The sequence below is a fragment of the Ceratina calcarata genome, unplaced genomic scaffold (genome assembly GCF_001652005.2).
Source record: "Ceratina calcarata isolate Rehan_Ccalc_2016 unplaced genomic scaffold, ASM165200v1 scaffold428.2, whole genome shotgun sequence".
NCBI classification, from domain to species: domain Eukaryota; kingdom Metazoa; phylum Arthropoda; class Insecta; order Hymenoptera; family Apidae; genus Ceratina; species Ceratina calcarata.
This window is the reverse complement of record NW_017166501.1, coordinates 338647-351667: the sequence shown is the minus strand read 5'-3', so window position 1 is coordinate 351667 and position 13021 is coordinate 338647. Positions and strand designations below refer to the sequence as shown.

The 13021-nt window shown below is 40.7% G+C and overlaps 4 protein-coding genes and 1 non-coding gene across 8 annotated transcripts in view; 1 reads left to right on the top strand and 4 right to left on the bottom strand.

Annotated features, from left to right (window-relative positions):
• MTA1-like (metastasis associated 1-like) overlaps positions 1–6024 on the bottom strand; it is an 11057-nt gene extending 5033 nt beyond the window's left edge. The window contains exons 1-7 of one of the 4 annotated variants that reach the window (XM_026815055.1): positions 5268–6024; positions 4241–4308; positions 4044–4137; positions 1984–2166; positions 731–982; positions 399–670; positions 129–317 (exon numbers count right to left, since the gene is read on the bottom strand). In XM_026815055.1, the coding sequence (XP_026670856.1) occupies positions 129–317; positions 399–670; positions 731–982; positions 1984–2166; positions 4044–4137; positions 4241–4308; positions 5268–5382 (1173 nt within the window). In that variant the 5' untranslated portion in view covers positions 5383–6024. The remainder of the gene's footprint in view (positions 1–128; positions 318–398; positions 671–730; positions 983–1983; positions 2167–4043; positions 4138–4240; positions 4309–5267) is intronic. The other 3 variants (XM_018027535.2, XM_018027536.2, XM_018027537.2) reach the window with 3 other exon arrangements.
• LOC113464579 (small nucleolar RNA U85) lies at positions 1420–1783 on the bottom strand. The gene has a single exon (XR_003389428.1). It is a non-coding gene; the product is annotated as a small nucleolar RNA U85 (small nucleolar RNA).
• A 255-nt stretch (positions 6025–6279) lies between the features above and the next one.
• On the bottom strand, positions 6280–9689 carry H (transcriptional corepressor hairless). The gene is made up of 3 exons (XM_018027680.2): positions 8335–9689; positions 7471–8271; positions 6280–7404 (listed from the first exon to the last, which is right to left on the bottom strand). The coding sequence occupies exons 1-3, from the start codon at positions 8675–8677 to the stop codon at positions 7370–7372; spliced, it is 1179 nt and encodes a 392-aa protein (XP_017883169.1). The 5' UTR covers positions 8678–9689; the 3' UTR covers positions 6280–7369.
• A 132-nt stretch (positions 9690–9821) lies between these two features.
• Positions 9822–11138, top strand: LOC108626692 (uncharacterized). The gene is made up of 5 exons (XM_018027510.2): positions 9822–10235; positions 10285–10529; positions 10601–10774; positions 10829–10913; positions 10992–11138. Exons 1-5 carry the CDS (start codon positions 10092–10094, stop codon positions 11112–11114), a joined length of 771 nt encoding a protein of 256 aa, XP_017882999.2. The 5' UTR covers positions 9822–10091; the 3' UTR covers positions 11115–11138.
• On the bottom strand, positions 11111–12847 carry LOC108626706 (MAD2L1-binding protein). Its single transcript, XM_018027524.2, has 2 exons — positions 11942–12847; positions 11111–11877 (listed from the first exon to the last, which is right to left on the bottom strand). Exons 1-2 carry the CDS (start codon positions 12325–12327, stop codon positions 11511–11513), a joined length of 753 nt encoding a protein of 250 aa, XP_017883013.1. The 5' UTR covers positions 12328–12847; the 3' UTR covers positions 11111–11510.
• Positions 12848–13021: the final 174 nt, after the last annotated feature.

Below are 13021 nucleotides of genomic sequence, written 5' to 3'. Positions count from 1 at the left end.
ATTTTTAATTATAAGAAATGCGTTTTTATAGGGTACATAATCTTTTGGGATTGACTGTATAGCCAATACATCCTTAAACGTAGAGTCAAGTACAGCTACAAAATTCGAAAGATTTTATGTATACTTACGAAATCCTGACGTATGTCAGAAAAGTCCTTCCCGTATTTATCAAGAGCTTCCTCGAAAAGGTTCGCTTCGGACGCGCTCCACTCTTCCATTTCGTCTCTGCATAATACTGGGCCTGTGCTCGGTACTAAGGACGACATTGCTTTTGCGACATCGTAATTATGTCGATGTAAAGTATCCATCGCGTGGAACTACAAGGAGAAAGAGATGTAAAGAAGGGCATTACCGCGTTCGAGTCAATAGATAGAAACACAAATATTGATGATATTTACAAGAGTAATGTCTCTAGATGCAGCCGCTGCAGACATATGCAAAGATGGTTGTTTAACTGAAGATGAACAGTCTAAAGCTCTTGCAAATGTGCCTACTGATCTACTGACAACAAGAAATTGATCAATTTGACGGTCGGTTAGTGAATGCCGAGGCGTCCAAACCAACGTTTCTAAGTCTTGCAACCTACGAGGATCTGAGTCTCTCTCGGCAGGTGTCAGTGGAGCTGGTGCTATTCCATCAGCTTGATACCTACTGCCTACTCTAATTTCACCTGTAATGTATCATCGCATTAATCGTTTATATTAAGTATTTCATTAATATCGGCGAGTACCTTTATCAGCGAGCAGCGTGCGTTGAGTAGGATCGAATACTAAACAGTAGAAGAACGAGTCCTCTTTGTTTAGATAGCTCAGTAAAGATTCTGTTTCGTTTAATAAAGTGACACAGCATTTGCCTCTTATATGAGTTGCGGGCATCGTTTCCACTTGACGAGACAGAAACAGTTCTCTGTGCTTCATCTGATGACGTTGCTTAGAACTTAACTCTGTAACACCTCCAGCACCGACCACGTTCTCTTCCATCCCTGTATGCGAAACCATTTACAGTTAAGTCGATTTCAAGGATTCTCGCGGATACGAAAACAATTTTAAGAGAAGCTTGGACAACGAAATTTATTCAAGGCGTGAAAAGTAAAAAAGGCCATAAACGATTCAATAGAATTAATTGGAATATTTCGATTTCCTCTACGTCGATTTTTATCGCGCGTAATATAAGTGTTTCCTGACTGTTGTTCATGCAGTTGTATCTTCCATTATTATTTTATTCCCGTTATAACATATGGATAAATGAAATGTAAATGAAACGCAGGAATGTGGCAGAATCAATGAAAACTTATAACAGTGAACTAAAAAGTATCAGCAAGAGCGGGCAACAAAAAAACGGAAATGAAAGCAATCTTAAAAGTGTTACGTTACCTATTAAACAGAAATGAAATCAATTCTCAAAGTAAATTGTTTGAAGAAGCCTCAGATTACTAAAGAATTATCATTTTTGCGGCGGGATTTTTCTCGTTGTCAGGATACTGAGTTTTAATGAGAATGAATTTAGGATATCTGTACCGGAAATAATCGACTGTAACATCGAGAAACGAATGGACGATAAAAATGACGAGGAGGAATGATCATGAGCGCGTAATGTCCGGGTTTCGAGCACCTAGCTATTAAACCCTTTTGATAGAACTCAAGAAAAGGGCTCGTGGTCAAACCCGATTTATTGTCTCTTTGGCCTTACAGTGAATACAGCCTAGACTCGTGGCGTTCACCAAGATTACAAAGAATTTTCTAAATCCCGCCGCTTGATCATTAGCCTGACATCATCATTGGCTTCAATATGAGACTAACAAGACAATCAAAAGATGCACATAATATGCTGTACTTACTGATGAATTGCTTAATGATCGTCATTTGACAATTCTGTAACGACTTACGCATAGGTTCGATATACATTGTTTAACTTCGGTAAGATTTTGGAAGTGCGAGAAAAATTCATCTGTAAGGAGCACCTTTTAATTGACTGTTCACTCACCGTGAGGCTCTTGGGCCTCTGAAAGCGGGGCCTTCAGCCAGCCCCCCTTCCCGCCCCCTTTGTTCATCACTTTGGGCCCGATCCCATCTTTATTAGTCATTTCCTTAGCAGTATCTGGATTCTCGAGTTTCTGAGTCTGTGTGTTTGCAGGGGATTCTGACCTCTGCTGCTCCGCACTTGCCACTGCAATTTGTACCATAGAACCCACTCTACTATCTCATTTCTATCGTATCTTTCCTCTAATAAAATTTACAACGCATGCTTTTAGGACATCTTAATCGTAAAAATACCGTAACGACTAAGAATAGACTTATCGATCAATAGCTTTCATTTTCTACGAGTAGCTCTTGGGCATATCGATACGTAAATAATTAATGCAGACATGGTATCAAATATAATTTTGATTCTGTCAACCAATTCCAATCGCGTTTCTATTTACAATTGCGATGTTTAAAAAATATCGTGATTAAAAATCGTTTGAGTACACGATTTAGAAATGTGAAACCTGAACAGCAATGGTAAAAGATTCAAGCGAGATCGGATCGATTTTTAGAATAGGATTTCGTGCTCGGAATTGATCATGGATGAAGGGGATGGTGTGCAATGAAGTTCCGGCAAAAAGCGCGGCACCTCGAATGCGTACTATTTCCTATCCCGCCGTTACGTTTCGCACAGCAAGATATCGACTCTGTCCAGGACAAAGTACGCATATTTTTTTCCTGAAATTTGAGGTACAGAAGAGGAAGGTACAGAAACGGGCAGGGGCGAGGGAAGAGGAAGAGAAAGCGGAAGGGGAGAGAACCCGATTCGAAGCAAATACCGGCAGACGAGCATAGAGCCACGGGCAGAGAGAAAGAGAGACGATGGAGAGTGTACATTCGCGTACACATACATATGTACGTACAGTAGAAAAGAAGAGAAGGGAGGCAAAGAGAGGCGGGGGAGTAAATGCTTAAAACGAAGATGGCTAGTGGGGCCCACCATTTTCGTCCGGACACACATACTCACGGCGTGCGCGCGCGAGGGTACGCGTGCACACACGTACACGCCACACACGCCCGCGAGTTCTCTACGAGTGTTCCTGTTTCTCTCTGCCCGTTATTCGTGCATGTCTACGTGCTATGGATATCGTGTACGTCTATCGGTGTTCTTACAAGTCTGTGTCCGAGTACACGTAACACATACCCAACCGACCCCTGCGTCAGTCATTCATTTAGTTCGGGGTGGCGGGAGGCAAGGAGGGGTGGGTATGAGGCACTTGGGTGAGAGAGGTAGAAAGAGGGAGAGAGGTGGGTTGGCGGCCGCACCACCCCCAACCCACCCCCGGCAGATCGATACAACCCCCATTTCACCCCTCTGCCACCCCTCAACTTTACTTATTATACATTCCCACCCCCAAATCCCCGCGTCTCATTATCTTTGCTATTGCAAAGGAAAAATCGAGAAAGCTTCGGGGACACACATACCGCACACATCCACCTCTACTTACATATGTATCGAAGCGCGGAAAATCGAGCGAGCTGTTTTTTTTTCACGTTATTTGTTACGTATTATTTTTCTTGCGCGAGGAAATGTAACGCCGCCCCTTTTCAACGAGATTCCAACGTATAGATTCGGAATATTGGAAACGTCAGAGGAAACATTCTTGATCTTAGTTGAAACGGGAAAATGTAATTGCATCTACGAAGAGGATCTTCCGTTTTTTCGTATCGCTTTCAGCGTAAATGTAACAAGGTACTTTCTGAATTCACGCTTTCATCGCGTCTTGGATCGTTCGGAACACGGGAGGAATATTTTTAAACATAGTAAACGTTCTCCATTAATAGCCTTAATTACGTTACGATTTCACCGCACGATTTTTCGCGGCATCGTTCGTTGACTACACGGTACAGTAGAAAATACTAAATATATAATTGGAAGAATAATGATCCTTGGTAAAGCGAAAAGTTTTAGCCGATACGAAAAATATTTAAATCTCCTTCGGTTGCTTATCGATCGTACGCTGTCGCGATGATCAAAGTTACTTATTAAATGTTTCTAACATTATACAGTTTACTCACATTGATGTTTATCAGCGAGCATAATTAACGTCGAAGGTAAATCCCTCCGCCTAAAGAAGCACATGACTTTTGCCTCAACATTTCCGCTTGCCGTCTAAAACAACGAATCACATAAATGCAATTGGTGAAATAATATTCTGCGTTTCAACTACTATTGGTAGGCGATGGAAAAAAGATACTTTTTCCATGCTCCTTACCTTATTTAACTCCTCTATCCTTCGTATCTGGTAGGGAGATGTGGAAGATGTTTCAAAATATACATAATCTATAAATTTGAAAGAAAGCGAATTATTTACTAATCATTTACATGTACCCGGTGAAGAAAATATAAAAACAAATAACAAATTTTTGTCCTAGAATATTTACTTATATCTATACATCTGCAAGACTGTGATTGCTAGCATCAAATATTCGTATGTTTATTTACTCGTAGTTTCTCGTAAATGTATATACCGTAGTGTTTCGAAACATGTAACGTAAGAACGCAAATAATGTAGAAAATGTTCTAGTTATAATATGCATTTTAAGAACGCGCTTATCGAAAGATAAAGGCAATGTTATTGCCGAGTGCTTAAAAGGAAAAACACAAAAATAGAATACACGGATCCTAAATTCGTGCTAGTCGCGTAAACCGATTTGTTGGGTTCGGGATGTCGATTGTGCTTGTAAGTACACGAACTAAGGGAACGGAAAGATAATTTGGTGAAAATGAATATCAGCCTGCCTGGGCCATCGGCGCGTACCACGAAAACATTTCGGGCAACCTAGGAATCCCGAGGGAAGCGGAGGGAGAAATAGAAACTGGACAGTGATATCGAATTTTACTTAATCATTGTACGATCATCGTGCAAGAAATTAGTATAACCCGAACGAAGGGCGAGAGTGGGAAAAGGGGGGAGGTAGAAGGAAAGCAGCATACATACATTCGTACATACGATGCACACGTATTCGTACATGCATTCATCCATATATACATAGATACGTACGGACGCGAGAAAAGAGCGGGGAGAAAGGGTGATTCGGATGAACGGTGGATAGTTAAGAGGTCCGCGCGGGGGACAAAGAAAAACGAAGGTAGGGAAGGTGGACGCCATCGCGGCAATACGAACGCAAACATTCTCGTTTTCCGTAGATTAATTAAAGGTAAAACGCGGGTCTCTCCCCGAGCCCGACGAGGACGCATGGCCCAGCCATCAGCCGGCGAAATGTGTACGGTTACTTTACCTCCCACCCGGTACATGTTGGCCGTCATGTTGCTGGCGTCCTGTGTGGCCCCGAGAGCGAAATTTGCGTTCTCGTGGTTACCGTGGTTTTCGTGGTATTCGGCCGGCATCGGCATGAAGGCTTCTCGTCCTCCAACTACGCGAATCTATTAGCCGACACTTTCCCACTTGTCCACGGAGTCAACACTTGGCGGTGTCACTCCATCGTGTTTGTTTGTCCCTGATCGAGAAGAAAAATTTCGCGCTGGCTCTTTCTTTATTTCCTGACCATCGACCTGGCGGAACCCTCCACGATCTAACACTTAACTATCCCGAAGAACGAACACTGGTATATGGAAAAAAATTCCACACTCGATTTGGCTCACGTGTCCGTTACCGTAACGAGCATCGTCAGTGGCCGTTGCTCCGTTCACACAGGTACACCGCCATTTTCATTTTGCCGAGCGAACTACATATACGACCAGACGATATAACTCTGTCTGCTCCCCTCTACCGCCACTGGGTACACTCGGTTTCCTCGAACCCGCGTGCATTCGAAAATGAACAACGAGAGATTTAATAAAGATTCCTGAACGTCCTTTCCACGTTCCGATTCGGTCAGGGATTCAGCTTGTACGAATATTCGGTAGAAAACATACGATCGGAACGATACAACCCGGTCAACGAATACCACAAAACAAGGCCACGGATCGGATACTAGCAAGAGCCGACCACGATTGCGCGGTTTCGAGAGCGTCTGCGTTACCTTTGCTCAGGAGTGGGAGTCAGCTACAGTGCCAAATCTTCTGCGCATTCTCTGACCAGTCCGCTAGATTTGAATTCCTCCCTTTGCACCTCGCTCATGTACGCGAGAATAGACACGTTTTTCAATTATTTAAGGAATTTTATATCACCCCGGCAAGGTATTTCTATGTACTTGAGTAAGGATATCAGAGATGAATTGGTTTCGATTTAAATATATTTACAAGAAAAGACATAAAATTCGTGTGACAATAAATGAAGACGTTCCGTTGTAGTATGTGAAATATTTATATATATTTACGAAATTAGTCTTTCTATACAATGTCTTGCGCACAGTCACATATTTCATCTGTTTCAATTAATAAAAAAATGTATGTAAATGAATAATTGTAGTTATTCACTAGTTTATAGATCCTGTGTGAGCTTGCCTTTCGCGTAAAACGTTTGGTAATGCGTCTGACTAACAATAAATAGTGACGAATATGTCGATTTGATGTAAACACGCAACGCAAAGTTATATTCATATATACACAGTGGCGGCAGCAGTAATAATAATACATTATCCATGGAAACGTATATAATTTAGTGTTGATGCAATTTAGGTATTCTTTTAAGGCACACCCCACGGTCTTTACCAAGCAATTTTTCTTCTTCCTCCTTCATCAATATTATATATAAATAAATGTATACTGTTGTAGATGTTATTACACCTAGATTTATTATCGTATTATTATTCGTAGGAATATTTATACTAAATATAGATAAAATAATCTGCGTTCTGTACATAATTCTATGTCTTTTTTATGAATCTTTTTAAATGGGTAGTCTTATCATTTAGTAATGATAATAATGACATGTAACATTAATAAGAATAACAAGATAATGTGTAAGTGAGATGCACGAGATTAAAGCATGCTCTTTTGTTTCCATCGCGATTTTATTTTCAATCATGAGTAGTAAACGAGTAACAAAGGAAGTCGAATTCGATGCTATTGAACACGTTCATGCTTCTCGCATTTTGGCAAAAAAAGAAATCGTAGAAAATTATCTCTCGAACTACGACCGTGAAACGTACGCGATAAAGTACGGAGCAATAGTCACAATTACGATGAAAATTATATTATACTACTCATGATTTTAATTTATTATTCGTGTAAAATACCTATGCCAACTTGGACAGTTTATGCATTTTTTTATGTACAAGAATAGCAGCCAGACTTTTGTCTCCCTGGCTACGTATTTCTACTTACTACAATTCTACTGTTTACGGATAAAAAAATACTAATATATCGCATTGTCGTTGCACGGGCAGTGTTTACGTAGTTTTTGTCCATAAGGCACCAACTTTTAGGATCCTGAGATTCAACCCGCATGCTTCGACAGATTTAGAGGCATATCTAAATCAAAGAAACATATCGCAATGAGTTTGAACACGTTCGATCATCTTATTTTTCAACATTTACCTGAAGGAGGTGTGAGAGTTTGTTCTCTGTAGTCTTTGTAATGATGAACCGGAGGAGACGGCGGATGAGGTGGCGGTGGCGCGTACAACGGCATGGGAGGTGGATAATGGACGGGTGACGGATAGTGCATCCATAACGGAGCTCTATACGGTCCGGGAGGCAGCATCGGCACGTAAAGCGGATGCTGGAGCGGCGCGTTCACTGTACCAATGTACGGATCCATTCGTACTCTCGGATACGAATTGCTCGATGAGTATTTCACAGTTTGTCTGTCGTCAGGTTTCAACAAATTTCTCAAGAACCCTTGCTCGTGACTCGGCTTGTCCTCTCCCAAGATACTAGTTATGCTGTATGAGGACAATTGCTTCGGCGATGAAGTGGGTGCGGTCGTCGTACAAACTGGTTGCGGCGTCGCGCGCCTTTTCGACGCTTGGTCCTCCAAAGACACTCTCTCTAATTCGCGTAATATACGTTTGCGAGGTGAAACGACGTTAGGGTCTAGGAGACGCGCTAACTTGTCGATGATCATGTTCAGAACCTTCCCTGTCGGTGCGCCGTTCGCTTTGCGAGCTGGCTTGCTGTAATTCGTTACCGTCTCGGAAACGAACAGCTGCGAAGTGGGATCTAACGGACGTCTACGCTTTCTAGCGATCAAGCGTGGATGCGCGCATAGACGATTTTTTGGATTTCTGTAGTAGTAGAAGTTAAACTCCGTAGATATTCTACGTCTCGGGTTTGCTTGTTTCCAACAATGGTCTCTTTGCCAAGGACTTGATTGAACGGACGAGTTATCATCGGAAACTGTAAAGCAAACTATGTTAGATTTCACAAAATTCTACGGGATTTGTTCGCAGATGAACTTACCACTGAGGGAAGTGGAACTCTCTTGTCTGTTCGGAGTCGTGCTAGCCGGTGGCCAGAAGGTCTTTTTTGGAACTGGGAACCATGTAGTTCTCTCTCCGTCCCTACGATGGGACAGTTCCAATATGAACTTTCCATCCTTGAAAAACTTTAATCTCCCACCAGGTGTTGGCAGCAAATTGTTGTCGATTCGTGTTTCCGAATGATGGGTTGACTGGGGACTTGAATTTTTGCCGTTTGCCTTGGTAAGGGTCGAATGCAATGTAGGTGGATCACGTGAGCACATCTCTGTTGTGCCCCTCACGTGAGCTGCGTGAGCATGACATTCTGCTGACTTCTCACGCATGCTGACACTTTACCGATACCCATTTTTCTCCGCTTGACCTTTCATACTTTAGCCACTCAATATCGGTTCCAAGGAAAGAGGCAGGACCTCGAGGAGGTCCTTCTTTTAAAGCTATAAACTATAGCTTATTTAAATACTTACATCCACACACACCAAGCTTATTTTAATACTTATGTCTCACAATTTAAGGAAAGCATCTTTTACAAAACTTCTTTTTTAAACGTGAAGCATTGGACAATAAAAAACAAATTGGTTTAATGAGGAACAAGATGTTTGAATACGAAATCTCGATGATACAAGTGTACAGGTTTTTTTTTAATGATGTGGACAACGACAGAGGAACAGTATCATATTGATACTCGTTTAAAACTGCCAAACTGACATTGGTCAAAGATTGACAGCAAGAGCAGTGTTGCTCCAAAATTTAACTGATATTTTTTTTCTTCTGCTCGAGAAGAACCGCCCGGACAATGCGTCAATTAACACGTATCGACAGAACGGGGTAACGTGGAATCGAGATACAAGGTATCATTGGTTCGACGATAACATTTTGTGCAAAATTCCTTTTGGAATTTTCTGAACATGAGTGGCAATCGCTAGACACCCACCCACCCACGCACTGCCGCCTTCTGTGAACAGTTCTATATCATTTCGAAGAAGCGGCTCCTCGCGTTAATAGACGTGTAGAAAATCAGGCACGTTGATATCTCAGTAATAATCGTAGCTGGCGTACAAGTTGGCTTTCTAAACGGAAGATTTTCACGGATCAAACACGGGACGGGCGCCCTACAGTAGAAAACACGGTTCGGCCGACACATGTGTTTCACTTCACCCACGAATGGTTTACGTGTCCACGGCAATTGAGTTTATTCGTTCGATGACCCTTTAGAGTGTGCATCCACCATCGTTTTCCTCGTGATTTTCGATGTTCGGATGTAAAAAAAAAAACAAGAATTTCTCGCCTTCGTGTATCCTTCTCGTCGACAACACTGTGGCGGTTCGCGATCCGCGCGTTCCTTCGTCTCTCGGTCCAACTCCCACGATAGTCTGCAACACTTCCTTCACACTCCACCGAGTTACACTGAATTCACTATACACGCTCGATATTTAGGTGGGATATCTATTCGGCTCGAATGTCATTCTCCGTAATCGCTGAACGCGTTCGGACCCTCCGGATCGCGACAACAACGCGAGGTTTTAATTACGTTTAAGAATCACGGCGATCCTTATCGCGTCGCACCGATCATATTTCAATTTTTACATTTGTTCATCTTGTCATACCATTTGAATTGTTTTTCCTTCGGACGCACCAATCAGGCACACGTCTCTCGACGCAGATGAAGCTTGGCGCGCAATCATTTTTAATCATCGGTATTCAGATAAGAAAAATTGATTGCGCGTAGGAAAACTCTCGATGCACTTGATAGAAAAGTATGAGATACTGATCGAACGCGACGCGTCTCAGATCTCTCGGCTCTGGAAATACGGACAGATGCTTTTGTATCTTCTATCCTCGATGAGTGGATACATTTGCAGCTTTTTGTTCTACACGTTACAAGTACCATTTCATCATACCGCAGAAACAAATTTAATTGTATCTTACGAAGGAATATATATTCGGAGGTAAATGTCCGTTCTGGGCAACGTGTAGCGTCATATCGCGAGAGCAAATTGGATCCGTTGTCGATGAAGATAGAATCGTCTCAGAATGGTGGGAATATGTCCATACCGATTATCGTTACGCTGTTCTGTGCGATGTATACTTAGGAACGTGTTTATCGTCTTGCACGTTTGGAATCATTTGGTTCATCCTGTTCATGCTGTGCGGAAAAGGTGGCCACAACGCATCCCTGCAAGTAAATCGTTCTCTCCAGTTACACGGTAATTAACTTTCGAAGAAGGAGATATAACACTTGTATACAGATACGAGCGTCCATGGAGAATTGTATTACCTGCAGTGGTCTTTAATTTTTTATTCACCGGTGCAAGCATATATTCGCATTACAACCTGGGACAGGGATACAAGGCGTTTAACAAAAGCATAATGGGGATCCCCTTCGAAATGTACAACGTTTATAATGTAGTATTGACTTTGAGGTATGAGAATTGAAATGGGTAAAAAGCGACAGTTCAATAGATATCAATTTACAGTGACTGCGACGTTGTAGAGGGTTACATGCACATTAATAATTTTTATACTCATCATGATATGTGTCACGTACTGCCATATCTCCAGGTTACATCCTAAAAGTATTTTACATCCTCTTCTTTATACGTGGGTGGCAGATGTATAAAAGTTTATATTTGTTTCTAGACCTTTTCAGGATTGATAGTGTGCTGTTGGATAGGAGGACTCATGATTTTACTTTTCAGAATATTAGTAGTTAACGATTTCAGAATTTTAAAGGTGAAGATTTATGAGATAAAGGAAGATTAATTAAACATATGTTTATTTCGTGATTATTACATATCCATTTATGTAAATTTGTTACACAAAAATAAAAATTAGTTTGCGATTATTAATGATATGACACCTTTATTTACAATCAATGTTTAAATCAATTGTACATACACTGCATGATGAATGAGTTGTTTCGATGTATAAAATATATAGCATTTGCAATTAATAATAGATCTTTAATAACATGATGAACATAAAAATTGTTTTAATAATTGGAACTAATAGAAAATTTTTCCTTTCAATTAACTAGCATCGTGTTAATAAATTCATCGTCATCTTAAGAATTAGAATCCCTTAATCACTTCTCTTGACTGATACCATTAATAAGAATCAGGCCTCGTACCCGTATCAGACTTGTGTAAAAATTTAACGTCATCTTAGGAATTGGAATCCCTTAATCACTTCTCTTGACTGGTACCATTGGTAAGAAACAGACCTCGTACCCGTATCGGACTTCTGTAAAAATTCAACGTCTTTCCTCTTGCAGTCACCAGGCTCAGGCACATCATTGTACACTCTCACTAAATTCATGCAGTTACAAATCTCATTTATAGCATTGTTATACTGCAGTTTAATCACGAAATAGTTGGAGATTTGTATGGGTGGTATGTATTGTGGTTTAGGTAAAAAGTACTCCGACACTGAATTATTGTCACTCTTTTGTATCAACACAAACGTGTTCGTGGGCTTTAACGGTGATGTCAGAGCATCCTGAAACTCTGAACACTCCAACATCGATCTGAAACATTTATATTTGTCAATACACAATTACAATGGAACAGTAAAGGATTCTAGCCGCTCACCTCATTAAATTTAACATAGGCTTCCTTGAAACGTGTTTCCAATCGAAGTGTTCTTGGCTGTCGAGGATGTCCGGAGGAAATTCCACCTTGATATGTAACTTCGGTGATATAATTGTTGCGCCAATTAGTATAGCGATCTCTTTGACTTTGCAGTCCTTCTGATGGAACTGTGAATTCAACTGATCCGACGTGTTCTGCAGAGAACTTAACAACGTTTTTACAGAAGCTACATTTCTATCACTTGGTTCCATTTTTAACCGAGACAGCGAGTCGTACGTGAATGGTATTTGATGCTTTTGATATAATATATATTTTAAAAGTTCGATCACTAGCTTCACACAATTATTACTTGTCAATGGCTCGTCCAACGATACGTTAATATTCATTTTTATGTCTCTCGTATCCTCTCTCGAAAGTGAACATGTATAACCTAATGCTAACCACTTTAAATGTTATGTTGTAATCAACGAAATTGTCGAAACATCATAAACTCATTGACCCTTCATCTTCGTTAATTGATTAATAATTCTATATGGCACTCCGATTAATAATGTTTACGGTTCTCAGTTAAAAATATTCGTGTTTACGAATTCTGTCAATGCAGTTGCTATATTTATGAGAGGAACTTGTAAACGATAGCTTATATATTAAGAATTTTAGCTGATATCGCAATGAGACTAAAAAGGATTGTTCTCTAATCTTCCAGCTTTAATTTAAGTGTCGGTTCATTACAATCCGTGCACTAAGAATCAAAATATTATCTAGTTTTAGAGAAGAGTGGGGTCTCATAGAGAAATGTATATGGCTGTCCTTCTCGTAAAATATAGAGCTCCTTGTCTCTGATCAGTCGACCTCCTTTCTCATTCTATGCTTCTGTTACTAAATCGAGGTTCAGAGGAGGAAGTAAGAAGAAGAGCCTTGAAGAGGTAGCACTAATCCTGCAAGTGTTTTATTTCCTATCTTAAGTACTTGTTCCAATTAGAAACTTAAAAGCTGACTTGAGAAATGGAAGCAACACTCGAGTTTTCAAGCAACTTCTAAATTTACTTGAGTTTGATGTAGGTACAGGATAATGAAGAG

Excerpts from the sequence above, each read along its gene's own strand:
- LOC108626692 (XM_018027510.2), top strand. The coding sequence starts at position 10,092 with ATGCACTTGATAGAAAAGTATGAGATACTGATCGAACGCGACGCGTCT. Across the intron at positions 10,530-10,600 it reads GGTGGCCACAACGCATCCCT|ATACGAGCGTCCATGGAGAA; the intron begins GCAAGTAAATCG and ends ACTTGTATACAG. Across the intron at positions 10,914-10,991 it reads ACGTACTGCCATATCTCCAG|ACCTTTTCAGGATTGATAGT; the intron begins GTTACATCCTAA and ends ATTTGTTTCTAG.
- LOC108626706 (XM_018027524.2), bottom strand. The coding sequence starts at position 12,327 with ATGAATATTAACGTATCGTTGGACGAGCCATTGACAAGTAATAATTGT. Across the intron at positions 11,878-11,941 it reads CCTATGTTAAATTTAATGAG|ATCGATGTTGGAGTGTTCAG; the intron begins GTGAGCGGCTAG and ends TAAATGTTTCAG.
- H (XM_018027680.2), bottom strand. The coding sequence starts at position 8,677 with ATGCGTGAGAAGTCAGCAGAATGTCATGCTCACGCAGCTCACGTGAGG. Across the intron at positions 8,272-8,334 it reads GAGTTCCACTTCCCTCAGTG|TTTCCGATGATAACTCGTCC; the intron begins GTAAGTTCATCT and ends TTTGCTTTACAG. Across the intron at positions 7,405-7,470 it reads AACTCTCACACCTCCTTCAG|ATATGCCTCTAAATCTGTCG; the intron begins GTAAATGTTGAA and ends TCTTTGATTTAG.